The following is a 27,553-nucleotide window of genomic DNA, read 5'->3' as shown; positions in this document are numbered from 1 at the left end:
TGGAACACTTCCTAACAGATTCTATGAGGCCAACATCACCCTGATACCAAAGCCAGACAAGGACAATACAAATAAGGAAAATTACAGGCCAATATCACTGATGAACATAGATGCAAAAATCTTCAACAAAATATTGGCAAACTGAATACAGCAGTACATCAAAAGGATCATACACCAGGATCAAGTGGGATTTATACCAGGGACACAGGGATGGTTCAACATCCCCAAATCAATCAATGTGATAAACCACACTAGCAAAACGAGGAATAAAAACCACATGATCATCTCAATAGATGCAGAGAAGGCATTTGACAAGATCCAACATCCATTTATGATAAAAACTCTCAACAAAATGGGTATAGAAGGAAAGTACCTCAACATAATAAAGGCCATATGTGACAAACCCACAGCCAACATCATACTTGATGGGGAAAAACAGAAAGCCATTCCTCTCAGAACAGGAAGAAGACAAGGGTACCCACTCTCGCCACTCTTATTCAACATAGTACCAGAGGTTCTGGCCAGAGCAATTAGGCAAGAAAAAGGAATAAGAGGAATCCAAATAGGCATGGAAGAAGTGAAACTCTCCCTGTTTCCAGAGGACATGATTTTATAGACAGAAAACCCTAAAGAATCCATCGGAAAACGATTAGAAATAATCAACTACAGCAAAGTTGTGGGGTACAAAATCAACTTACAAAAATCAGCTACATTTCTATACTCTAATAACGAACTAACAGAAAGAGAATTCAAGAAGACAATCCCATTTACAATTGCAACAAAAAGAATAAAATATCTAGGAATAAATTTAACCCAGGAGGTGAAAGACCTATACAATGAAAACTGTTAAGACATTATTGAAAGAAATCAATGATGACATAAAGAAATGGAAAGACATCCCATGCACATGGATTGGGTCCATACTACCTAAAGCAATCTACAGATTCAATGCAATCCCAATCAGAATCCCCAGGACATTCCTCACGCAAGTAGAACCAAGAATACTAAAATTTCATGGGGCATCAATAGACCCCAAATAGCCAAAGCAATCCTGAGAAAAAATAACAAAGCTGGAGGCATCACAATCCCTGACTTCAAAATATACTACAAAGCTAACAGCATGGTGTTGGTACAAAAACAGACACACAGATCAATGGAACAGAACTGAAAGCCCAGAAATAAAACCACACATCTATAGACAGCTAATCTTCAACAAACAAGCTAACAACATACAATGGAGAAAGGAAAGTCTCTTCAATAAATGGTGCTGGGAAAACTGGACAGCCACACGCAAAAGAATGAAAGTAGACCATCTGCTTTCACCATACACAAAAATTAACTCAAAAGGCCTCAAAGACTTGAAGGTAAGACCTGAATCTATAAAACTCCTAGAAGAAAATATAGGCCGTACACTCCTTGACATTGGTCATAGAGGGATCTTTTCGAATTACATGTCTACACAGACAAGTGAATCAAGGAAAAATAAACAAGTGGGACTTCATCAGACTAAAGAGCTTCTGCAAGGCACATGAAACCAGGACCAAAATGAAAAGACAACCCACCAGCTGGGAGAAAGTATTTGTAAAGCATATATCTGATAAGGGGTTAATCTAAAAAAAAGAATAAAAAGATTTCATTCTTTTTATGGCTGAATAATATTTCATTATATATTGATTTTTACACACCACAGCTTCTTTATTCATTCATCCATTGATGGACATTTAGGTTATTTCCACGTCTTGGCTATTGTAAATAATGCTGGAATGAACATGGAGGGGTAGATATCTTTTCAAGTTAGTGTTTTTGTTTCCTTCAGATAAATATCCAGAAGTGGAACTGCTGGATCATATGGTAGTTCTATTTTTAATCTTTTGAGGAACCTCTATAGTGTTTTCCATAGTGGCTGCACCAATTTACATCCCACCAACAGTGCACAAGAGTTTCCTTTTCTTCACATCCTCACAAGACTTATCTTTTGCCTTTTTATAAGAGCCATTCTAACGGGTGTGACGTGATATCTCATTGTGGTTTGGATTTGAATTTCCCTGATGATTAGTGATGTTGAGCACCTTTTCATGTGCCTCTTGGTCATTTGTATATCTTCTTTGGAAAAACGTCTATTCAGTTATTAATGTCTTCTCATTTATCAATGAGATTTTTTTTTTTTTTTGCTACTGAGTGTATGAGTTCTTGATATATTTTAGATATTAACTCTTTCTCAGATATATGATTTGCAAATATTTTCTCCCATTCCTTAGGTTGCCTTTCCACTTCATTGATCGTTTCCTTTGCTGTGCAGAAGCTTTTTAGTTTGATGTAGTCTCACTTGTTTATTTTTGCTTTTGTTTCCCTTGCTTTTGGAGTTAGATCCAAAAAATCATCACCAAGACTGATGCCGAGCAGTTTACCACCTATGCTTTCTTCTAGGAGTTTTATGGCTTCAGGTCTTACCTTCCAGTCTTTATCCATTTTCCGTTAATTTTTGTGTGTGGTGTAAGATAGTAGCCTAGTTTCATTCTTTAGCATGTGGCTGTCCAGTTTTCCCGGCACCATTTACTCAAGAGATTGTCCTCTGCCCATTGTATATTCTTGGCTCTTTTGTCATAAATTAATTGACCATACATGTGCGGTTTTATTTCTGGGCTCTCCCATTCTGTTCCACTGATCCATGTGTCTGTTTTTATGCCAGTATCATACCGTTTTAATTACTATAGCTTTGAAATCAAGATGCATGATACCTCCATCTTTGTTCTTCCTTCTCAAGATTGTTTTGGCTATTTGGGGTCTTTTGTGGTTTCACACAAATTTTAAGATTCTTTGTTCTATTTCTGTGAAAAATGCCACTGGAATTTTGATAGGGATTGCACTGAATCTCTAGATTGCTTTAAGTAATACGGACATTATAACAATGTTAATTATTCCAATCCAAGAACAGAGAATATCTTTCCATTTATTTGTGTCTTCTTCAACTTCTTTCATTAATGTCTTATAGTTTTCAGTGTACAGGTCTTTCACCTCCTTGGTTAAATTTATTCCTAGATATTTTATTCTTTTTGATGCAATTGTAAATGGGATTGTTTTCTTACTTTCTCTTTCAGACAGTTTGTTATTAGTGTATAGAAATACAAAAGATTTCTGTACATTAAGTTTGTATCCAGGCCAGCTGCGTGGCTTAGCAGTTAAGTGCGTGCGCTCCGCTGCTGGCGGCCTGGGTTTGGATACTGGACGTGCACCGACGCACCGCTTCTCCGGCCATGCTGAGGCCGTGTCCCACATACAGTAACTAAAAGGATGTGCAACTATGACATACAACTATCTACTGGGGCTTTGAGGGAAAAAAACGGAAGAAGACTGGCAATAGATGTTATCTTAGACCCGGTCTTCCTCAGCAAAAAGAGGAGGATTAGCATGGATGTTAGCTCACGGCTGATCTTCCCCACCAGAAAAAAAAAAAAAAAGTTTGTATCCTGCAACTTTACTGAATTCATTGCTTAGTTCTAACAGTTTTTTGGTGGAGACTTTAGTGTTTTCTATACATAACATCATGTCATCTACAAATAGTGACACTTTTTTTTTTAATTTTACACATATTGTCTTAAACACTCTTCTGTACACCCAGGTTTCATAATTTAAAAAGCTAAAAAAAATAACACAGTGGATTCAAACTATAGTGAATTTTCATATGAATAGGCATGTACGTGTGTGCACACGCACACACACAGATTCCCATCCATCCATCCATCATCCATCTATCTATCTATCTATCACCTCTCTTATTTTTATAATTCCTCCCCTCATCTCTATCCCAACTGCCATTTCCTAAGAGAAGCTATTCTGACCAAACAAGGTTAAGGTCCTCATTATAAGATTCCTTAGTAATTATGTACCACTAAGTACTAATTTCAGCTATAAATTTTACATTTATCTATATGATTAATTAATGATTATCTATCTCTCTTAAATGCAACCCTCACGAAGGGCTATATCTTTCTATCTCTAGCATTTGGCAGTGCTTGGCACATAATCTTCTTAATAAGTAATGCTAAAGGAACAAAAAAATGAACACACACCACTACATCTTTAGGTCAGGGATGAATTATCTCTTTCTTGCACTTCTGAAACAGCCCTTTCACTGGTGTCCTGGCCCTCACTCTTAACCCCCTCAGACCCACTTTCCAGATAGCTACTGGAAGGTGAATTTTAGGAGGAAATCTAACCATACTGCTCCCTGCTCCCACTACTCCAGGGACTCGTCACTAGAGGTGACCTACGTTTCTTAGCTCAACAGACAAAGGCTCCTGGCCAGTCTCACTATGCTCCCTTCCAAACCTAAAACTCCACAGTCAACGAATATAAAATGTCTTCATCTCCTTATATACGTGTAATATATACACCTTAAATAGTTATATATTTTATAAGAAATACATATTTCTTATAGAAGAATATATTTCTTATCTCTACCTCATTCCTTTGATCTGAAATGCTTTGGCTGATTTCCACTCATCCTTTTACTTTCAGCTCAAGTATAAACGCTGTAGGAAGGCTTCCCTAACCCACTCAAACTGGGTTAGATACTCCTCTTCTGTGCTCCAAAAGACCTTGTATTATGTCTTTTGTTGCATTTACAAGACTGCTGCAGTATTATGTTTGTATATATTTCTCAGAAGTTTCTGAGCTTCTCGCATTTCTTGCAAACTGCATTTTAATTCCTGTTTGTTTGTTTGTTTTTTTGTGAGGAAGGCCAGCCCTGGGCTAACATCTATGCCCATGTTCCTCCACTTTACATGGGACGCCGCTACAGCATGGCTTACCAAGTGGTGCGTCAGTGCATGCCCGGGATCCAAACCGGAGAACCCTTGGCCACTGCAGCGGAGTGCGTGCACTTAACTGCCTGCACCACCGGGCCGGCCCCTAATTCATTTTTTTAATCCTGAGAAAATAGCACAACATCCAGCACATAATTACTTACTAAATGCTTGATATATGAACACATGGATACATAAACACCAAGTCACTTTTCAAAATCACTAATAAAAATTTAAAGAACATCTTTTACACTTTTCCCTATCATGTGGCTTACTGACCTGAATTCCCTGTAGATATTATTAAAAGCAAGTGACGCTCCCAGCCTCTTGAAGGCATTGGGATGAAGTGCAAAGCTGTATAGTCGCTTGAAAAGCGATTTGGTGTTTACTGGACTTTTTTCCTGCTGCTGCAGTGTTGTCTGCTTAATGGACCATTTGAGGAATTCTTGAATACACCGACCACAAAAATCTCTCAAAGTACTGTCAACAGGGTCCACGATTCCATCCTGAAACAAAGTAGAAAATGACAACTGAATACCCTGGTCTGTCTCTGGGCATAACTAAAGTATGCCATGAAAATTAATTTAGAGCACTATTCAAGATAAAAGAAACACTAATAAAATCAATCTGATTGTCTAGAATCTAGACTCTAGTAATAATTTCCTTTTGACATAACAAAAGCACTTTCTTTTCAACAAATTAAAAAACTGAAAAAATCCATTAAAAAAAAGAGAGGCTATTTTAATTGTATAACAACAAAGCAGTCTTTCCTTTCCCTGAAGAAACACAATGGCTACATCCTAAGAATTTTTGTTGTTGATTTTATCTCCTACCAGTATCTGAGACGCTTTACTTATTGAGGTTAAAGAGAATAAGATTCTTGCAAGTTCCAAGGAAATTGTATGGCTACATAAAGAAAAATCATATGGAGACGTGGTTCTGAACATACACCTTTCTGTAAGAGCTGTCTCCATAAAGGCACAGTCTCTAAGCACCCGAAGGAAACAGCTAAGGGGCTTTGCCTTTGTCTCCCTCTAGGCATTACTCCCTCTTTATCTGTATAGGAAAAGTTTAACTGGAAAAAGTATACGGAACACTGAAATAAGGGAGTTCTTTCTGCCTAATACCCCCAGTTATTTGCGACATGCAAAATCTTTGATTATAGTGCTAATTAGAATTCAAGAAGGTAATAAATCACGGAAATGTGAAGAGGTGGTACTTACTGCTTCTCAGAGCAGAGGTCAATAACGCGTGTGTTGACATTGGGGAATCAGCACTTCCTACTGGGAAACTGACGGCCGCTATCACTTGAGTGCTATACCAACTTCACCTTTCTTCTTTTACCTTTTCTTTCCTCAACTCGCTAATTTTACGTTATTATCTTACCCAATTTCTTTCTGAAGCCCTTCCTTAAGCTACCTTCAAGGAGCAAAAGGGGAAAAGAAACAGCTAAGATAGAAACTTCAGAATAGAAACATTAGAATAAATCCATCTGAATGCAAATAAGCCACAAATTTAATTAAATGTATTTACTATAGGCAGGATTCAGTGGTAGACACTGCAGGGAATTAAACCACAGATATAATTACGTCACCATCCTAATTAAGAATGTTCAGTAACTCCTATTGCCACAGATGGCATCCAATGAGGGTAACTCTTGAGAGTGAACGGAGGACTCTTCATAATTAATACATGACAGGCATAACCAGGATGGTCCTGGGCAAAGCAGAACGTACAGCCACCCTGCGTGCAGTATTCTGCTATCCTGCCCCCACACACCTTCCCAGCCCCGCCTCGCATGACGCTCCCATGCAAGCAAAACTCCAAACAGACCAAATTCTTCACAAACACACCAAGCATCTAATGCTTTTATTTCCTCTGTCTGGAAAAGATATTTGCAAAAACATGGAAGTAAAGGACGTTTGTTTGGACAAACCTGCTAAGTATTTAACTGGGACTTCGGATTCCAAAGTCAATATATGACAAAACAAAATTATAGGCTGAAATAAGAGGTAAAATCAAATAAGATGCCATTTAAAGGGAACAAATGTAATGTTATCTGCACAAGTTCAGAAAATTATAATAAAATAAGTCTCAAAAGACACTAAGGTTTTAGCTAACCTCACTTATTCTGCCCTCAGTGAAGCAGTGATCAAACCCTAACGATTCTACCTCCACAGTCTCAGGACAGTTCTATGAAAATGGTGAGCTACTATTTCTAGGGTCCTTTTGTTGTTGAATCAGAATGCAGGAGGAAACTGGATAAGCTCAAAAAATTCCTTTTACTTTTAAGTTAATTACTGTACTGTGGATATTAAAAAAAAAAAGAGGATACTGCAACCCTGATACAAGGCCAAGGATATTCTTATTCACCCTCCTCCCTCAACACACACACAGCCTTAATGCAGATGAAGCGGGTCAGATTATAACCACCCTCCAAAAAGACAACAAAACAAAAAAACGTGAATATTTGCTCAGAGATTTTAAAAGTATCACTTAAGTAAATAAATACGGCATCCTGATCATTAAAATGCCATTTCACCAATTCTCTAAAACAAAAGAAAAAGACAATATGATCTAGCTAGATGCTACATTTTGATTCTTGACAGGTAACTTTTCTTAAAGTTCTAAATATAAATGAAATATAACTAGTCAATGAGAACAACAGGAAAAGAATCAACCATTACTCACCAATATCGTTTCTAGTAAGGCGACAGTGTCCTGACTTTCAAATTTCTTGTTGTTAGTGAACCAGTGAATCAGTTGCATAACTAGTGGCTCATACAGTTGCCTTGTCACCTGAAGACAAAATACCATTAGCGTTTACTGTCCTCATATTAAAGTGATTTTATATTGGAAAGAGTTCCATTTAAATGGCAGGGACAAAATTAAGCGATACTACTACTATGGTTTTATTAGTTTCTTTTTCTGGTTAAATCCTGTGATGAAAATGTTCTTTCTAACTACTCTTCTCTCCTTCCTAAAAGTCCAGCAAAGAAAAATACGCATACTAAAACTCATTGTTCCTCTAATTAGGAGGGCAATTTAGGGTAGATACTGTCGGTTTTTTAATATTTACCTTTATTAATTGGATCCTGAACATGCACACGAGGTATTCTGGATAAGAGACATTATCATTATTCATCTAAAAAGCAAATAATGACCATGTGGTCCCCTACACCCTGATTCACACCGTTGCAGTGACAAAATGAAAGCCAAATCAACGCCCTAGGCATGCAAACTTTGAAGCCTGTATCATAGGAGAAAACATACAGGAGAAAGAGGTGGCTGCCAAAAGGGAGAAAAATCTTTATTCCTTGGAGGTGGGATGCAAAGGATCCTGAGTTCTCACTCTAACCTTCTGGAATGTAAATAAAGTCTCTCCAAAGACCACAGAGCCCTGTGGGTCTCCGGCTTTTACAATCCCCTCCCAGGCCTGGGCTCCTCCCTCCTGTAAGGCAATTCCCAGGGAGACAGTGCTCATCTTCCCAGAACCTGGGAGCTTAACCTAGCGGCCCAGTCTCAGGTGACCTAGGATCTTGGAGAGATAAGAGGAGTTTTATTATCCTCTTGGATCAGAGGAATCACCTAAAAAATGGTTAGAGATCTAATTCTCATTATATATGAAGAGTAAAATGTTTGTAGTGAAAGTGAAGGCAAACACTCCCTACCTTTATATCTTATATATTTCTGTGTCACACAGGTAGGGCTTCTACAGGAGCACTGAGAAATCCAGGGTAGCTTTATTTCCCAACTGATACCGAGCTCAAGAATGAAGCACCTTGTTATATATACCACCTCAGAAATCATGCAAAATGTCTCGAAACTCAGACCAAACAACACAGAGTCCTCTTACACCTAGATATTTTTCTCCAAAAGAATATCTTTCTAACCCTTGAAGCAATTCTTAGGATTAACAAAAATAAAAGGCTCTTACCTTTCAGTTTGGAAGTTTAAACTGGTCTTAAAGCATCACTTTTTTTTTTCCCAAAAGAATTATACTATTTTCTTTTTAGTACATAAGTTAACTATTTGTGTATAACACACACACACACACACACACACACACACACACCCCTTATAGAAACTGCAGAAAATGTAGAAAACCATCCATCTATAATCCGACATCCCAAAGGTAACCACTGTTAACAATCAAAATCAGTTAACTTTCCAAATATTTTATTTATACACATTTAAATATATATATGTGAGTAAAAATAAATATACATTTTTGTAACCACTTTTCCTCTTAATTTTGATTATTTTCCATATAAATACATAAGCTATATCATTATTGTTATTAGCTGCCCAGTATCTCATATATGGACATACCATGATCCAGTTACCTAAATCCTGTTGTTAGAAATGCAGGTATTTCTAATTTATGACTAATATAAAGAAATCACAAGAAAAGTCTTATACACACTACGCTGAGTACATCTCTAGTAATGAAACTGCTGGACAAGTGCTGCAGGTCACCAAGCCTTTTCCTCTGCCTGCAGAGCCACACTCTGCCAATCCACACTCCCACTAGCCATGACTCACAGAGCCCTTTCCCTACATACTTGGCAATATCAATGTTGTCAATTTTTTAAATATTTGACAATTGCTGCAAACAATATCATTTTAATTTGAATTTCCTTGTTTACTAAAAAGGCTGACTATTTTAAAATATATTTCATTAGCCATATATATTTCTTCATTATGCCTATTTTTGTTCTTTATCCATTTGGCAATTTTTAGATCTTATACCTTCAGTAGACTATTGCAATAAATTTTTTCCCACATTATGTCTATGTTAAAATTGTGGGTTTTGTGCCATTCAGTGATTTTAAACATTCATAAAGCCATAAGTATCACCACATTAACATTTTTCTTCTATATATCTACCCACAATATCTTGTAGGAAAAATCTCCCTTTCTATGCAAACATTATGGAAAGACATGGAAGGAGGCCTGTAATGTAATGATAACCAAATGCATCCAAGTAGCAGAAATCACATTTTGTGTATAAAAGAAAGTGTTTTTGAATGCTGTGATCCTACTTTTTATAAATAAAGCATAAATGCACGTTTGTAAAAATTGTTTCTACAAAGATCTAGGAGACTATTCACTAAACTTTCTGCAGAGGATAAAGCAGCTTTTCCTGAGGAATAAGAGTGGGAAAGGGATGAGGATGTGGAGGTTCACCTTAGCTTTATAGGTTTCTAGTCTAGTTAATGTTTTTATCAATGAAAAAGACTCCCGATCCAAAGATATACACAGACAGACACGCTATAAATCATTACATTTTCCTGTAATATATTTATAGTTTGTTTTTCCTTCTAAATCTTTTTAATTTGAAATTAACTTTTCATGTTAGTCAATTCGCCTAACACAATTTACTAAATGACCCATTTCTCACTAACTTAAAAAGCCTCTTCACCATATACACAATTTTGATGCATACATCTGGGCCCACCTCCCACCTACAGACTCTCCCCCAATCTATCTATGCACTAGTCCAACCTCTTAATTAATGTGGTTCCTTTTCAACATGCGTTAGGGCAGAACCCCCTTCACTGCTCTACCCTGTCAAATGTTTTCTTGGTTAGGCTCAAGCAATCATTATTTCAGATTACTTTTTAGGTTCTAAATGAAATCAATGCAGGGCTTTTGCAAGATGATATCAAATGTATTGACTGATTTGAGAAGAGTTGGCATTTTTTCAATATTGATTTTTCTAACTCAGGTACATACCATATTGATTTTATATTCATAAAACATATGTTTTCCTGGCATACTGAAGTTTATTCTCAGACATTCTATATACATTTTTGATACTGTTATGAATGGGATGTTGTAGACATATTTTCCAAGTGGACCATACTGGTATATGAGATACACGAGAATACGGATACAGGAGAATTCTATTTTGTAATTCATCAGCTTCTTCCTTTATTAATTCTTAGAGTTTATCAGCCGATACTCTTGGGCTTTCTGGATTAAAACAAATTATATCCAAAATAATAATCTTTTCTCCTACCTTTCTAATGTCCCTCCCTCGTAACTCACAGCCTGGTGATGCCCAGATACTAACCACTGCAAAGAACTAACTAAACACGAGTGAAGCTATACTGAGCAACCACACCAAGCCACAGGCACTGCTCTGGGTAGGTGCTGAGGTGCCTGTTAACAGGCCAATCGCTTCTCACCAAGGGCTTCTGTCCTGGTCGAAGCATAAGGCAGCAGTAATGCTTCACGACTGGGGATGATAATGCTTCACGACTAGGGATGATTTGGCTGTGACATTCAGGTAGACATTCTTTAGCATATTAAAGATAACATTAAACTACTCCTAGTTTACTAGGACAAATGCCTTTTAGGCTTCTACAAAGAGAATCACTGCTTCTGAAATCTATTTCTATGGTAAATTTCCAGTTTTAAACACAAATCCTATTTAATCATGGTGCATCGTAATATACTGTCGGACTGTATTCATTCATATATACAGAAGAATTTTCCATCTACATTTATAAATGAGTTTTTCATTTTGTTTTCTTTTTTAATGTGTGCACCCTGATAGAGTTATGCTAGCTTCATAAAATGAACTGAGAATTCTACCTTTTTTCTGCTTCCTGGCAGCAATGGAGAATTTGCCCATAAAGTCATCAGTAATAGGCCATTTACCAACATTTTCTGTCTCTCCCATCACTACTGGCCATGGTTCCTTATCTATTCTTCACTCTCTGAAAGAGTGTGAGTCCCTCCATGAAAGAGCTGACAGCTAATTCAGCTTTAGATGCCTAGACTCTCAGTAACCATTAACTAGAACACTGATTCCAAAACTTGGTGCACATTAAAAATCACCCCAATCCCCAGGTCATATATCTGAGGGATTAAATCAGAGCCTGAGGGTAGCAGCCAGGCAGCAGTATTTTTTTTAAAGATCCCCAAGTGATTCCAAAGTGAAGCAAGCTTTGATGATCACTGAACTAGACAGAACTTTTTTTTAAATTCTGCAGAACTTTTTTTTTTAAATTTTAAATTTTAAACTTTGTTTCAAACTCAAAATCATTCACTTACCTGATCTACATCACATGCAAGTCGAAGCAGCACAGGAAAAGTTCGCTTATAGAGCTGGTACATGGGTGGGGAACCCTGACCATCTTCAGGCATTTGAGTGGCTTTTCCCAACATAAACATAACCATGCTATGTAAAAGTTCACAAGCCGCAATCTAAAATAGGCCAGGAGTTCAACAAAGTTTAAGTTTTCATATTCACAAGAGAAGAATATATTAAAATGATGCTCAATTTAGCCCTTTAAAAAGAAAAACTTTTGTAGCAGATAGTTATCACATCCAAATATAAAATAACTGGAAGTAGCACTTGTATAAAATTAATGCTTCTGTTCACTTTAATCATTATGCAAGAATTAAGAATTGAAATTTAAAAGCTTTAGCTATTAGGTCCATATACATTCATAAGAAATATATTTCAATGTTGCCATATTACAGAACTTTGCTTCATTTGTTAGCACATTTTCCACTACTATCGCTCCTTTTAGTAAAAATATTTTTGAAGCACTTTCAATATTTAGGAATTAATGTAAAAACTTGAGACTATTTGTTTCTAATCTCCTAGGCAGAAGACATAATCAAGCATAGACTGAAAATCACTTTTAAATGCCTTCTGCACTGCATTTTCTATTATGAAGAGTTTTTGATTTACTAATGTTTTGCCAGATTATCTATTAAGATGACTTATGTTTAACTCTCATTTATCAATGACATCTACTTCAGATAAATGAGTAGTTTTCTAATTACCATATTACAGAAAATACAAAAATTAATGATATTGGAATGGCTGAAGTATATTACCTATTTCCTAACAAATATATGTCTTAAAAACAATAGACTCTAAATAATGAGTGATGAGGGGTCGGCCCCATGGCGTGGTGGTTAAGTTCAGCGTGCTCCGCTTCAGCGGCCCAGGTTCGCAGGTTTGGATCCAGGGCACGGACCTACACCACTCATCAGCCATGCTGTGGCAGCAACCCACATACAAAATAGAGGAAGACTGGCACAGATGTTAGCTCAGGGCTGATCTTCCTCAAGCAAAAGAAGAGGAAGACCGGCAACAGATGTTAGCTCAGGGTGAATCTTCTCAGCAAAAAGGAAAAAAAAAAAAAGAGAGTGATGCAAAATACATGTACTTTAGTTTGCCTGTCACTAGCTGAAAGAGCTAACTCCGTGACCCGAGGCAGGAAGAGATCCAGATAAATGACAGGCTTCATCTCCATAAACGGCACTGCAAAACTGAGTCTTTTTTCTCTGTCCCAGGCCACACACTTCTTCATCATTTCATCTGAGGATGCAGCTGTTAAAGAAGATTAAGAAGAGCGTTTTTTCATTCAAAATCTTAGTTTTAATACCAATGGCTCTACAATTCATTAGTGAACCCAGAGTGCTGTTATACTTTTCACTTAAGCACTTTACTAACCTTTCCCTTTTTGGGTTTTGTTTTAGTTTAGACATGTAATTACAAAATTAGAAATCACAGATACACTATTTCTAAATTAGATTTAAAGTAAAAGTAGTTTTATACAAGTCTAACACTCCAGAATGTTTAATTTTTAATTTCAGTAGGAGTTACTTAAGGTATTCTGTGGAAAAATGATAAACGAACAACATTTTTATTAAAAATCTCCTCTTTTAACACTTTTTTGCAATATAGGCTCTCATTTCCTAAATAACCAAAAGTCACTGGTATATTTAATATAAAATTTCCAAAGTAAAAATACAGATCAATTTTTACTAATCAAAAACATTAATTCTCAATAAAAACAACCTAAAAATATCCAAATGTTAAGAATATCAGGTTTAAAAGATTAACTTTGAATTCCTGACACAAAGTTTATTATAGAAAAGAATGTCAAATTAGATTCCATTTCAAAGCGGAAAACATGCTTCACAAATCAAGCAAGAATATTTTCCCTGCTAGTATAGTTAATTATTCAGATTGCGTGAGGACAGTCAAAGCATTTCATTAAGCAAATATTATTCTCTGAAATCTTACTTGAAAATATGTAAATCACATACAGGAGCAAATGGATGTGATTATTCTGATAGCAGAATATACCATGATCTATATAAGGCCAAATTAAAGTACAAACATCTATACCGAGGTTCATTTATGTTAAAGGAAAGTTTACCTGTTATGAGATTCTTGTTTATTTGTCCTCCTAGAGACCCAAGCATCTGTACTACTCTTATCCTTACTTCTTCCAAGGACAGTGCTTCATTCTGCAAACATGAACAACTGTATTACATGTGATGATAGCTGACTTAAAAATTAGAGAGAATTATGAGAAAAGAAAAACTATTTCAGGACCCTCTCTATTGTTAAGGCCTCCCAATAGTTCATTATATCCTACACGGTACTGCTGTTAATTTTATTGCAAATTTGTGAAAAGAAGTCACATCTCTTCCAATTTTGCAGTTAGATGTCCATTTCCTACACCAGTGGTTCCAAAAGTTTTGGCAGGACTTTTTAAACTCTTAAAAATACTGAGGGGGGCTGGCCCAGTGGCATAGTAGTTAAGTTCGTGCACTCCACTTTGGCAGGCCAGGGTTCACGAGTTCGGATCCCGGGTGCAGACCTGCACACCGCTCATGAAGCCATGCTGTGGCAGTGTCCCACATACAGAATAGAGGATTGGTACAGATGTTAGCTCAGGGACAATCTTCCTCAAGCAAAAAGAGGAAGATTGGCAACATGTTAGTTCAGAGCCAATCTTCCTCACCAAAAAAAAAAAAAAAAAAAAAATACTGAGGACTCCCAAAGACCTTTTGTTTATGTGGGTCGTATTTATCAATATTTATCATATTAGAAGCTAAAACTTAAAAAATTATTTAAATAGTTATTATTTTATTTAAAAATACTAAACCTATTACTCGTTAACAAATAACATATTTTTTGGAAAAGTAAGTATATTTTCCAAATAAACAAAAAAATCTCAGGTAAGGGGGACTGTTTCACATTTGTGCAAATCTATCGTCTGGCTCACTAGAAGACAGCTCCTGTGACATGTTGTTTGGGCTGTAATTGGAAGAAAGAGGAGCATTTTAATAGTCTTTTTAGATAATCATGGTTCTTCTTTGATACACCCCAAAACTGAGTAAGTGGTAGTTTCTTAAAGGTTAGTTACAATGTGGAATCTGAAATTTTACCGATGAATTTTATGTAGTATATTACATTAAAATCCATTGGTTTTATCTTTCACCTTGAGTGGATTTTCTACCCATCCATGCCTCAGTAGCATAATGTAGTATCCATCTGAAAATACTGGTTCACTGGGTTATGCAGATCTTTCAAATGTTGACACATTTCATTATATATGCAAAAATCACATTTGTTAATATCACCACCAATCTCATCAGAAAAATCTTTAAGTAACGAGAAGCCATCAAGCTCATGGTGATAGTTACAAGTTTTCCAAAATTTTAATTTTCACTTAAATGCTTGAATTTTATCATTGGCAACAAATACTCTCAGACGTTTTCTTTGAAATGACAGGCTCACTGCGTTTACTTTAGAGAAAATGTCTGCCAAATTCTAAATAGCTAGTCTGTCTCTTAGTTGTTCTTTCAAGTAAATACAATGTTCATGAAAAAAAGGGCTGTTAGCTCACAGCGCAAAGCATCACACAAGTCCTTTGGAAGACAACTCTCATACTTCACTACGTAGCAGACTGCTTTATGCATACTTCCTGTTTCATCACACAGAATACTAAAAACATGTGTGCTCAAGGGTCAAGGTAAGGTTTAATGAAGTGCTAAGAAACCAAGAGCATTACCCATCATTACACCATATCGCAAATGTCAAGGAGTAAAAACAGCTTTGCCTTGCACCCAGGTGCCCCCAGGGGTCCACACTTTGAAAACTGCTATCCTAGGGAATAGGGGTCATGTATCTGTAAAGAAATTTTATTTGCAAAACTACAGAAATGCTCAAGTAATTTCATCTTGCTTTATTTATATGTGATAATACAATAAAAAATTTTAGACTACCATTTCTAGTTTCATTCAAGTCTCTCAATCCAAACTGTCAAAAATGAGGTAGGAAAAATTTACCCTAGAGTTTGCATTATCGTTTTAGACATTAAAAGTTCTTCAAATTTTAGTTTTCACTTCATATCTAAAATAGATATTTTCCTTATACTAATTCAATTTTCTCTACATCATTTTTTCCTGTTACATTATATGCCCCATCTAAAAAAACTGGTCTTAAGAAATTATCACTGAAAAAACACAAAAACTGGCATGAATTAAACTTAACAAAATGATATATTTAAGATCTAATCAGTAAATGAATTAACCTTACATCCAAAATATCAGTATTCCAACTGCTCATTGAATACAAACCATATTACTTTTTATTATCCACTAAATTCATTTCAAGGTAGAGATGAACAGAAAAACAAGATCAAGACAATAAATAGTTAATATAGTTTACATTTTTATGGCTAAAATATATTGAAATTAAAGAAAATAGAAGGAATGTCTTACTGATGAAATGTTCTTTGTCTTTTTCAGATGTTTTAGCACCACTTTATTATATCCTTTCTGGGCAGCCCGAGAAAGTGCTGACACTTCCCAGTTATTCTTGGTCTCATCTACCAACAGGAAACAAAAATCAATTTTAAATAGCAATCATTCATTTATTTGATGAATACTAGGGAGAACACACTATATTGCCAAACAGAGACATTAAAATCCTAATTTTAATTACGATCAAAAAATTAAGTTTCTAGAACAAACAACATTAACAGTGGGTTGTCTTGCTTTTAAATACCATCGTCTACTAAAATCATGGTTCCTTCCAGAAGTGGCTAATTCCAGAGACTGGGCAGAGCCTGAATCATCTGTGGTGCCAGGAAGTAAGGAACTGCTCAAAGAAAGAAAGCCAGCTCCCACTCCTCATACACAAGCCCAATCTCAGACAATTTGTGCATCAGAATCAATAAAAATGGTAAAAGACTAGACCCACTGAAAAAACAAGAATCCAGAAGTCCCAACTGATATAAAGAAATAAACAGGTGAGAAAAGACAGCTATTTTTTACAGCAGAATGCCACTTAGTCTAAAAGGAATGATGGAGTTTGAAAATCACCCTTTTGCACCTACCACTGTAATAATTAACTCAGGAAGAATCATCAATGGATACTAAATCTATTATGGTGAAAGCTGGATGAGGAACAGAATATTTACAGTCATAAAGTACCTAACTATAAATTATTTTTTTGAAACAATCATAAATTTATAGAAAATTTGAAAGCATATTACCAAACTTTTCTTTTCTGAATCATTTAAGAGTAAGTTACCAACCTGATGCCCCACCACCTCTGAATCCTTTAGTGTGGCTTTCCTACAAGGACATTCTCCTACATAACAACCATGCAACTATCCAAATCAGGACACGGACCTTGACACATTACCCACATTTAATCCTCAGCCCCATTCGAGCTCCAGCATTGATTCTAACAATGTTTTAGTTCAGAACCACACGTTATTTATATCTAGTTGTCCTATCATTTAGTCCTCTTGAAAGTGAAACAGTTCTTCAGTCGTTCCTTGAATTTCATGACTTGGACATTTTAAAAATCATATGCCAGAATTTTGTACACTGTCCCTCTATCTGGATTTGTCTAATGTTTTCTCATGATTAGATTCAGGTTACAGGAACTAGTTGTAACATCTTACTAGTTCCTTTATTAACTATTGATTTAAATAAAATCTTTGACACACATTCATTTTATATCAGAGTCATAATTTACAGCTATAAAGTTATTTTTCACTAGTTCTGGCGATGCCCAGTGAAAGGTAAGCTTTCATTGCTGAAGGATAGGTAGTTTAATCCCAGCATGGTTTTTTCTTGGCTCCCAGAAATGAATCCCAAATGACAATAAAATCTTACCTCTGCATTCTGGTTCTCCAGTTCTTCTCCTTTCTATGATTTTGTGTTCTTGGTTTACTTATGCCCACTAAGCTAGTCCCCATGGGTGGGGGCAATGACTGAGAATTTTGGTTTATGGTCTGCTGACCAATTGGTGACCTTTTGTGGGTAGATGCTAGAGATCTACTCTCTGACGGGCCAGAGATGAAAAGAGGACCTGATTTTTAGTCTTTTTTAAAATTTTTTGGAACTCAAGTTAGTCAAGAATTTTGTACACTGGGAAAAATGCTCTTTGATATCTGCCTGGTCAGTATTTTGTCTGTCTCTTGTGTCTCTTGAGTTTTGACTCAAATTGCAGAATTGAAGATTTAAGCTCTCCAGGTGTCTGTGTATCTTTGTGGCTGAACTGAGAAAGGCCTTTACTTCTTACATGTGTAACACTCTCCTATATTTAGAGGGTATTAATAAGTTAGATTATAAAGTCTCTTAAGTTAAAAGAGCTGTGTTCTGACTTATTTATATAGATAAATAAACTTACATAAAATGAATATTCCTAAAATTCTCTGAAAATAAGGAAATCACACTTATAATGCTTTAAATGTGCCAGACTTTAAAAAAAATCTTACAGAAACTAACTCGGAAGCATTTCAAGAATCCATATTCACATCATTAAGGCACATCTTTGGTAAATGAGACAAGTTTAATAATTTTGGTTTAAATAAAAGAAATGTGTTTTGGGCCGGCCCCGTGGCTTAGCAGTTAAGTGCATGCACTCTGATGCTGGTGGCCTGGGTTCGGATCCCAGGCGTGCACTGACGCACCGCTTCTCCGGCCATGCTGAGGCCGCTTCCCACATACAGCAACTAGAAGGATGTGCAGCTATGACATACAACTATGTACTGGGGCTTTGGAGGGAAAAAATAAATAAATAAAATCTTTAAAAAAAAAAACAAAAACAAAATATATAAAGAACTCATACTACTCAACAACGAAAAAACAAACGACCTGATTAAAAAATAGGCAATCTGAACAAACATTTTTCCAAAGAAGATATACAAATGGCCAAAAGGTACAGGAAAAGATGCTCAACATCACTAATTATTAGGGAAATGCAAATCAAAACCACAATGAGGTTTCACCTTATGCCCATCAGAATGGCTATTATTAAAAAGACATGAAATAACCAGTGCTGGAGAGGATGTGGAGAAAAGGGAACCCTCGTACAACGCTGGTGGGAACATAAACTGGTGTAGCCACTAGGGAAAACAGTACGAAGATTTCTCAAAAAATTAAAAGTAGAACTACCATATGATTCAGCTATTCAACTTCTGGTATTTATCCAAAGAACATGAAAACACTAATTTGAAAAGATATATGCACCTTTATGTTCACTGCAGCATTATTCACAATAGCCAAGACCTGGAAACAACGTAAGTGCCCATCAACTGACAAATGGATAAAGAAGATATGGTGTGTATGTTTATACACAATGGAATACTACTCGGCCATAAAAAAGAAAATGAAATCTTGCCATTTGCAACAACATGGATGAAACTTGTGGGTATTATGCTAAGTGAAATAAGTCAGACAGAGAAAGACAAATACTGTATGATTTCACTCATATGTGGAAGATAAACAAACACACAGATACAGAGACCAGACTGGTAGTTACCAGAGAGGAACGGGGGTAGGAGGAGGATGAAAGGGGTAAAGGGGCACATTGTATGGTGAGGGATGGAAACTAGACCTTCATTGGTGAACACGATGTAGCCTATACAGAAGTCGAAATATAATGATATACACCTGAAATTTATATAATGTTATAAACAAACAGTATCTCAATATAAATAAATTTTTAAAAAGCTGAAAAAAATCCCTATGTAATTAAATACAGTATAATCTCTTTCTCGAGTAATTTATTTTGATGCTCAAATTATCCCATTTTGCCTGTGACCCTTCCCCGTCATTCTCACTTCCTTGATTTCTAGATGTTTCAGAAAATACAATACTTTAGGTTCATCTTGTATTTTCCCTGTCCCAGGCTGGAATCAGTCATTTCCCCAATGGGTTCTGGTTCTTTTAGTAGAAAATAACATTTAGAAGCCATCATCTGGGCACTAGGTCTGCTCGTTACTATTAACGTATCACTACTTCCAGGCAGTCCCTTTCAATGGACAGAACTAGAATATATGTCTGTGTTACATATATACACAAACACATGCCTTCATCTATTTCTACATTTATTTATTTCATCTATTTCTACATCGATCCGAATTTGTATATATGTATACAGTTGTGTGTGTGTATGTGCATGCGCGCGCGTTTGAGAAAGGCAGAGAGAGAGAGAGAGAGGGAAGTAGGAAGGACCATGAGTTCACACTGATACATCCACCTCCTATCCAACACCACAGGGTTCACTTTAGTTTTCTCCCTTTCTGTACTTGTAACTTTCTTTTCTAACAGTGAGAAACCTAGCTTCCATTATCCTTAATCTATTTATTTATTTGATCATCACTCGTATGTTGCCCTCTTCACCCTGCCTGGACCCCCATATCCCACAAGGCTGCCTCAATATGTGGGTGCCCCCACCCTGCTCCAGCTCTGACCCCCACGCCAAGATGCCCTTCGGGGCTGCCCTCCTCATGTTCCTCAGGAGCACCACAGTTACCCCAATACCTACCTTCCTCTGCACCACATAAAGGCCTGAGGACTGAACAATTTAGGAAGAGGAGAGGGAGAGGACCTCAAATGACTAACTCACACAAAGGGAGAAACAGTTACTCCACAATTACAAAAAGATGGAGCAGACACTTGCTAACCAAAAAGTCAAAATGAACATGACTGTAATGGCACCAACTGTCATCATGATGCTAGGAGGAGGACATGGCATCAGTTCTGGGTGTTTCTGTCAGAAAGGCAAAACCTGAATTTCATAATGAGAAAACATCAGTCAAACCCACGTTGAAGGACATTCTACAAAATAATTGGCCTATAATCTTCAAAACATCAATATCATAAGAACTAAGAAAGGTTAAAGAAGTATCCCACATTAAAAGAGGATAATGCGTTGCAACAATTAAATGCAACACATGGTCCTAGATTGAATTCTGGACCAGGAAAAGTACAGCTATAAATACGGCTATAAAAGAAATTAATGGGACAACTGAAAAATTTGTATATGGATGGCAGATTAGAGAAGAGTAATATATCTATGTTATTCTTCCTGATTTTGATAATGATACTGTGGTTATATAAAAGAATGTCCTTGCTCTGAAGAAATACACATTGCAGTATTTAGGCATAAATATCCATGATGCCTGCAACATACAAACGGTTCATAAAAAAATGTCATGTATAAATAAATACACATATATATTATCAGACAACATGTAGAGAGAAAGTAATTCAATGATACAGCAAATGTGACAAAATCTTAAGGACTGCTGGTTCTGGGTAAAGAGTACATAGGAGTTCTTTTTACCATTAATGCAACTGTTCTGGAAGTTTGATATCACATAAAACATTACTAAAAATAGTGGTTGTCTTTAAGATTATGGATTTTCTTTTGTTATTTAATTTTACTTACTCTCTGCTTTTCCCTATCTTCTAATTATCTAGAGTATATATATTTATCAATAGATAAATCCTTTGCTTAAAAGAATCACAGCAATTTGTCTTATTAATTTAAAACGAACACCAATCTTTTCAATGAGTTAACTGACAGAATTAAATTCAAAAAAGCAAATAAAAGTACCACAAAGATCTCTGCTACTAGATATATTAATTTTTTAACTAAGTCCATGTATTTTTGGTGATCTACTCAAATAGCCATACTCCTTATGTAACGTGAATTTTAAGCCTACATAACCTATAAACAATAATTAGTTTGTATTTCTTATCTCCAAATGATACTTGTTATTAGCGTCATTTACAAAACAATCTCCCAAAACTGTGACTCTTTCTTCATGAACTCTGAATATGTATCGAGGGTGTCACAAAAACACAGATACAATGAATGAAATTTGTCAGACGCCTTTCAGTTAATGTCTCCAAACCAACAATATTTAAAGTGAACAATAAAGCAATGATTTACACAGATGAAATTTTACAAAATAACACTTGATTTTCTACTTTGATGACAGTAAAGTTTAAATTCTTAGCAATACTTCAGTGTCTTTCTCAAAACTGAACCTTTCTTTTGGCTCCATCTGATAACAATGTCCCTTTTCATTTGGTTCAAGTAAATCTGGCCCCCTCGACTTCAGGTACTATGTTTCTTGACCAGTAATAGTTTTGCCTGGCCAGATGAACTTTTTCTTTGGATCTTCCCAAACCTACTTCTTCTATGACAATTATTCTTAACTGGCTAACATTAGTGCTTCATCAGTTAAACTTGAAAAACCAACAAAAATCAAGTGAGCTTGCATCAAAATATAAAATTACTATTGAATTACCCTATAATTTTAATTTCTGTTTGATTTATTCAAGAAAAGCTTTTTGCAAAGCAGCGTATTAGGAGCTATAAGGAGTTCAAGATATCTAAGAGTTTTTGCCCTTGAAGATCTTATAGATCTTGGTAGGATATATGTGAGTAAAATGAAAAATGGGTTTAATGCCTGAGTTATATTTCCTATGTCCCAACTATACTGAAATAAATTGGGGAGATTACAAAAATACCAATCAAACACATTTTGAATATGCTGGGTTCAAATTTCAGAAGTTGCAAAAATACAAATAGTCCTATTATAGTTACTACACTGCCATTTTATTTAAGATACACATCACAATTCTCCTAAACCTTACCTGATAAGGTTGAAGTTTTCAGATATCCATCAAGGCTGGGTAGAATGTCCTTATAATAGGGCTGAATTATATGTCTGCAGATGTAAACTGACCATTCTTCTAGGGCATTCAGGCCTACTTCTGCCAACGGGGTATAACTCAGGCCCAGTTTGAAAGCCAGCTATATGTTAATACAAAAAAGGTAAACTGAAACAGGAATTTAAGACTTAAAGAAAATCACCTATTATTTGTGGTTTCTAATGAATGAGCCTTTGTACTACCAGAATGCCAGACACTGCTGGAGGCAAGTGGAAGCATCCTGGTTCATTATTAGGAAAACAAGCAGCACCAGTCTATATGGTTCGTGTTAACAGTGCAGACTTTCAAAGCACCAAGTTTTAATCCTCACATCTATCTGTAAAAGAAGCTCAGAGAGGCCCAGCCAAGTGTCTCAAGTCCCAAAGCTACTAAGTGGCAGAAGCAGAACTTGAACCAGGGGTGTCTGATGGGCAAGCACCTGTTGTGACTGCCACAGCAAGACCTGGACATTTCCATGTTTTCTAGGAAACATAACATTGTATGAAGAAATGGATTTGCTCAAGACAATGCTTCTACCTGCAATGCAGGAACGTAGGCTCTAACATCAAGTTCAATAATGTCATGTGGCAGGGACAGAATAAAGGTCAAACAAGAGGCCAAAAGTTCATCCTTGTATTGCTTCATTTTAACCGACACCTTAACAAGAAAGAAGAAGACAAAGACAGTGCTGTGGACCTGAATAGAGCTTACGATTTTAAAATCAACTAAAAAATATTTACCATATTCTCAAATATGAAAAATGATCATGTAGCCTTTATTTGACATGACCATGTTCATTTTCAAATGAAGCCCTGATCTCCAGGAAAAGTTCATTTGTTAAATGAACTTTTGTTAATTCCCATTGTATGAAAAAGCTAAAGAATGTATTAATTTTGAGTGGTCATCACTCAAATTATTTTAAGAAAACTCAATGCACTTTTGAAGCACAATGATTTCCCCTATTAGTGTGTTTTAATCCCTTAATTCCAATCTGGATTAAACAAACCAAGTTTTAAGTAGATTATTTAAGATCACTAAGATTTTTTTTCAACATACATTCATGTTTAAATAACCCATGATAAGGCTAGATAAATCATTTAAAAATTACCTCTTTACCAAACTTTGCAAACAAGGCAAAGCAAGAATACTTTTCTAGGTCCTCAGGAGACTGTTTCTGACTCTTTGGACCAACTCCCTGTTGAATAAAATAGTAAATCAGTACCATGAACAATAATCAGGTAATTCTGTGCCCTAATCCAGCAGTTCCCAGCCTTTCTTCTAAGGGGTGAATCCATTTTCACTTTGCCAAGTTCTTATGCAGAGGGGAAGGAAAATTGGCTCTGAACACATTTCAGGCAGAGGCCAGTGAGAAACGGAGCATGAGGTGGGAAGTAGACGGCTGGTCCAAAGCCACAGCCTGCAGTCCAAGCCAAAGTCCATTCCCCCTTGCTCAGAATCCCATAGGTGCACTGTGAGCAGGGAGATATGCTCACCTGTATTAACTAGTCAGAGTGTGCATGACTGACAGGAACCTTAGGTACACTAATCCAGCTACTCCCAAACTTCACCAGCCACAGGTCACCTGGGTGGCCTGTTAGCACAGACTGGTGAGCCCTGCCCCGAGAGTTTCTGATTATGTAAGTCTGGAGAGGGCAGGAGACCTCCCAAGTAATGCTGATGCTGCTAGTCCTAGGACCACACTTTGAGAATCTGAGTTAACCTAACATAATCAGCCAGGCACTTGAAAATCAGAACAGAAAATGCTATTAGTTAACATTTTTAAGAGTGTCATCAAATTGCCAATCACATTATCAGTTTTTAAAAATACAGATAACAAGGGGCCAGCCCACTGACACAGTGGTTAAGTTCACGTGCTCCACTTCGGCAGCCTGTGATTTGCAGGTCTGGATCCTGGGTGTGGACCCACACTCCGCTTGTCAAGCCACGCTGTAGCATGTGTCCCATATGAAGCAGAGGAAGATGGACACGGATGTTAGCCCCAGGCCAACCTTCCTTAGCAAAAAGAGGAGGATTGGCAACAGATGTTACCTCAGGGCAAATGTTCCTCACCAAAAAAAACACAGGTAAAAAAATCAGTAGATATTAGAATAGCAATATGGTATAATCTTATATTTTATAAGGCATTTATATATGCTCATGCAATCTCAAAAAACAGAAATATTCAATGTCATCCAAAAAACACTTACTTCAAAATATTTCATTTTCTTGGCATTTCTCACAGCAATAGAAAGCAATTTGTAGAAACCACTGATGAGTGGCAACCGTGTAGACTGCAAAATTAATTCATATGCAAAGGGGTATACCCATGGCTCAAAAAATTCTACATGTTTCTCAGGAAGAATTTCTCTGTGAAAACAAATTAAAAACTTAATATAGAAATTATTATCATATTTTTTATTCTGCTAAGAAACTATAAACGACATAATCAAACAGGTCTACGATTCCATTATATAATTTTCAGGTATACCTATACTTCTTTTTTCCCTACCTGAGGATGTTTTAAATATAAAAACAATGATAATTTGAACTTGGTACATTCAGGTATATTTTAGGTTCATATAAGCAATTTTGACTTGTAAATCTTTTGCTATTTCATTTCTTACATGTATATAAGTATTTTTCCTATGTTATAGCCAATAACTGATAATTTTCACTCTTAAATAATTAGAATTTTTAAAAAATACCTGCAAAATTCTACCAGGTTAATGAAAGCTGAAAAATCTTTAGGTTTAGCAGGATGCAAGTTAGCAGCTGGATCTGAAGTTGGGATCATCCAAACACCAGTAGCTTCAGTTTCATCCTTAAAAATTAATCGTACCAATGGAGTGATGTTAGCATGATGACAGAGTGAGCTTCCCCCTTAGCCTCTCCCCCCAAGACACAACAAAGAGGACATTCATATACCAACAGAGGACATTCACACAACACGAGCGACGTCTGATACACCCACGCAGCCATACGTCTGAAGGTGGAGGTGCTGGAACCTCTGGAGGAAGTGGAAGGAGGTAAGGAGAACTCATCTCCATCCCAATGACAGCGACCCTCAGGCAGGACCACGCGGTCCTCAGAGAGAAGGGGGGAGGGGTGGCCCTCCACGGGAAAACCATTGCTCTCCAAGTTCCCTCATAGCGCATGGGAAACTCCTATATGGAGGGGACTGAATTGTTGCAGGGGTGCCTTCATCAAGCTAGGACCCCAGGAGAGCACACAGCGAGAGAAGAGCAAGAAGCCACTGGGATTGGGCAGGCGAAAGAACGAGCCCCTCCCACACCCAGCAGTCCAGCACAACCAGTCAGCCATAGCGCCCATGGATTGTGGCAGGCTCAGAATACACAGATCTTGAACTCCAACTAGTGACGGAAGAGAAGGTGCAACCAGATATTTTCAGCATGAGGAAAAATAAGCCCACGCCCTCAAGCAGTATGCAAAAATATATTAAATCTCCAGACCAGAAGAAAAATGACAAGCACTCAGAAATCAATCGTGAAGGCCCAGAAATTTATAACCTAAATGACAGAGAATTCAATACAGCTATCAAAAAAAACCTCAACGAATTACAAGAAAATACAGATAGAGAATTCAACGAAATCAGGAACTTCTTCACAAAAGAGATTGAAACTATGAAGAAAATCCAATCAGAAATGTTGGAGATGAAACACAATGGAAGAGATAAAGAAAAATCTGGAATCTTGAAAGAACAGAGCTGACAACATGGAGGAAATAATTACCATTACTGAGGATAGCAAAGCAGAAATGCTCCAGATGGAGGAGAGAGAAGAATAAGACTAACAGGAAACAAAGAAATTCTCCAAGAAATATCCGATTCAATTAGAAAATGCAACATAAGGATTATAGGTACTCCAGAAGGACAAAAAGGGAAAAAGGAGCAGAGAGCTTGTTCAAAGAAATAATAGCTGAGAATTTCTCAAACCTGGGGAAGGAGCTAGAAATACAAGTGAATAAAGTCAACAGATCTTCTAAATATAACATAAAAAGACGCTCTCCAAGGCAAATAGTAGTAAAGCTGGCAAAAGTCAATGACAAAGAAAAAATATTATTGGCAGCAAGATAAAAAAAAATAATGTACAAAGGCATCCCAATCAGGATCACAGCCAATTTCTTGGCAGAAACTTTACATGTTAGGAGAAAGTGGAATTATATACTCAAAATTTTGAAAGACAAAAACTTCCAGAAAGCCAAGAATACTCTATCCAGTGAAAATATCCTTCAGATATGATGGAGAAATAATAACTATCTCAGACAAATAAAGCTAAGGGAGTTCATTGTGACAAGACACCCACTACAAGAAATGCTAAAGAAGGCACTTATGCCTGTAAAAAAAAAAAGAAAAGAGAAAGGGGATATAAAGCTTTGAACAAGGAGAAAAATAGGTAGAAAATATCAAAAAATTGCAGCTCTCTATCAGAATAGATTAGCAAACATTTAACTATAACATCAAAGATTTACGGAAGGAAAACACCAAAAATAAATATAACCTCATCATTTTAAGCACAAACTCACAACACAAGATGGAATAACTTGTGACAATAACTTAGAAAGGGAAGAGGAAGGGGATGTAATCAATTTAGTCTAAGGAAATAGGAGGCCATCAGAAAATTGGCCATCTCATCTACGAGATTTTTTATACAAACGTCATGGTAACCACTAAACAAATAACCAGAAGAGAGACACACACGATAAATAAAGAGAAAGCTAAGAAAACCATCACACAGAACTACCAAACAGAATTGGTGGTCCGAAACACACACGACGAGAAACAAAGGAAATGCAGAAGAATGGGAGAATGAGCAACAAAATAGAAACATTAAGCCCTCATATATCCATAATCACTCTATGGGCTGGCCCCGTGGCATAGGAGTTAAGTGCGCGAGCTCCGCTGCTGGCAGCCCGGGTTCAGATCCGGGGTGCAC

The 27,553-nt window shown here is 36.5% G+C and overlaps 1 protein-coding gene across 10 annotated transcripts in view; it reads right to left on the bottom strand.

The window, feature by feature from the left end:
- PRKDC (protein kinase, DNA-activated, catalytic subunit) overlaps nt 1-27,553 on the bottom strand; it is a 194,384-nt gene that overhangs the window by 139,620 nt on the left and 27,211 nt on the right. For all 10 annotated transcript variants that reach the window (XM_058564533.1, XM_058564542.1, XM_058564534.1 and 7 more), the window contains 11 exons: nt 25,307-25,422; nt 24,809-24,968; nt 23,710-23,796; nt 23,139-23,258; nt 22,545-22,704; nt 16,356-16,462; nt 14,000-14,090; nt 13,001-13,164; nt 11,871-12,023; nt 7,497-7,604; nt 5,085-5,311 (listed from right to left, as the gene is read on the bottom strand). In XM_058564533.1, the coding sequence (XP_058420516.1) occupies nt 5,085-5,311; nt 7,497-7,604; nt 11,871-12,023; nt 13,001-13,164; nt 14,000-14,090; nt 16,356-16,462; nt 22,545-22,704; nt 23,139-23,258; nt 23,710-23,796; nt 24,809-24,968; nt 25,307-25,422 (1,493 nt within the window). The remainder of the gene's footprint in view (nt 1-5,084; nt 5,312-7,496; nt 7,605-11,870; nt 12,024-13,000; nt 13,165-13,999; nt 14,091-16,355; nt 16,463-22,544; nt 22,705-23,138; nt 23,259-23,709; nt 23,797-24,808; nt 24,969-25,306; nt 25,423-27,553) is intronic.

The sequence above is a fragment of the Diceros bicornis genome, chromosome 21, assembly GCF_020826845.1.
Source record: "Diceros bicornis minor isolate mBicDic1 chromosome 21, mDicBic1.mat.cur, whole genome shotgun sequence".
Classification (NCBI taxonomy): domain Eukaryota; kingdom Metazoa; phylum Chordata; class Mammalia; order Perissodactyla; family Rhinocerotidae; genus Diceros; species Diceros bicornis.
The sequence above is the reverse complement of the archived record's forward strand: the minus strand, read 5'-3'. Positions and strand labels throughout refer to the sequence as shown.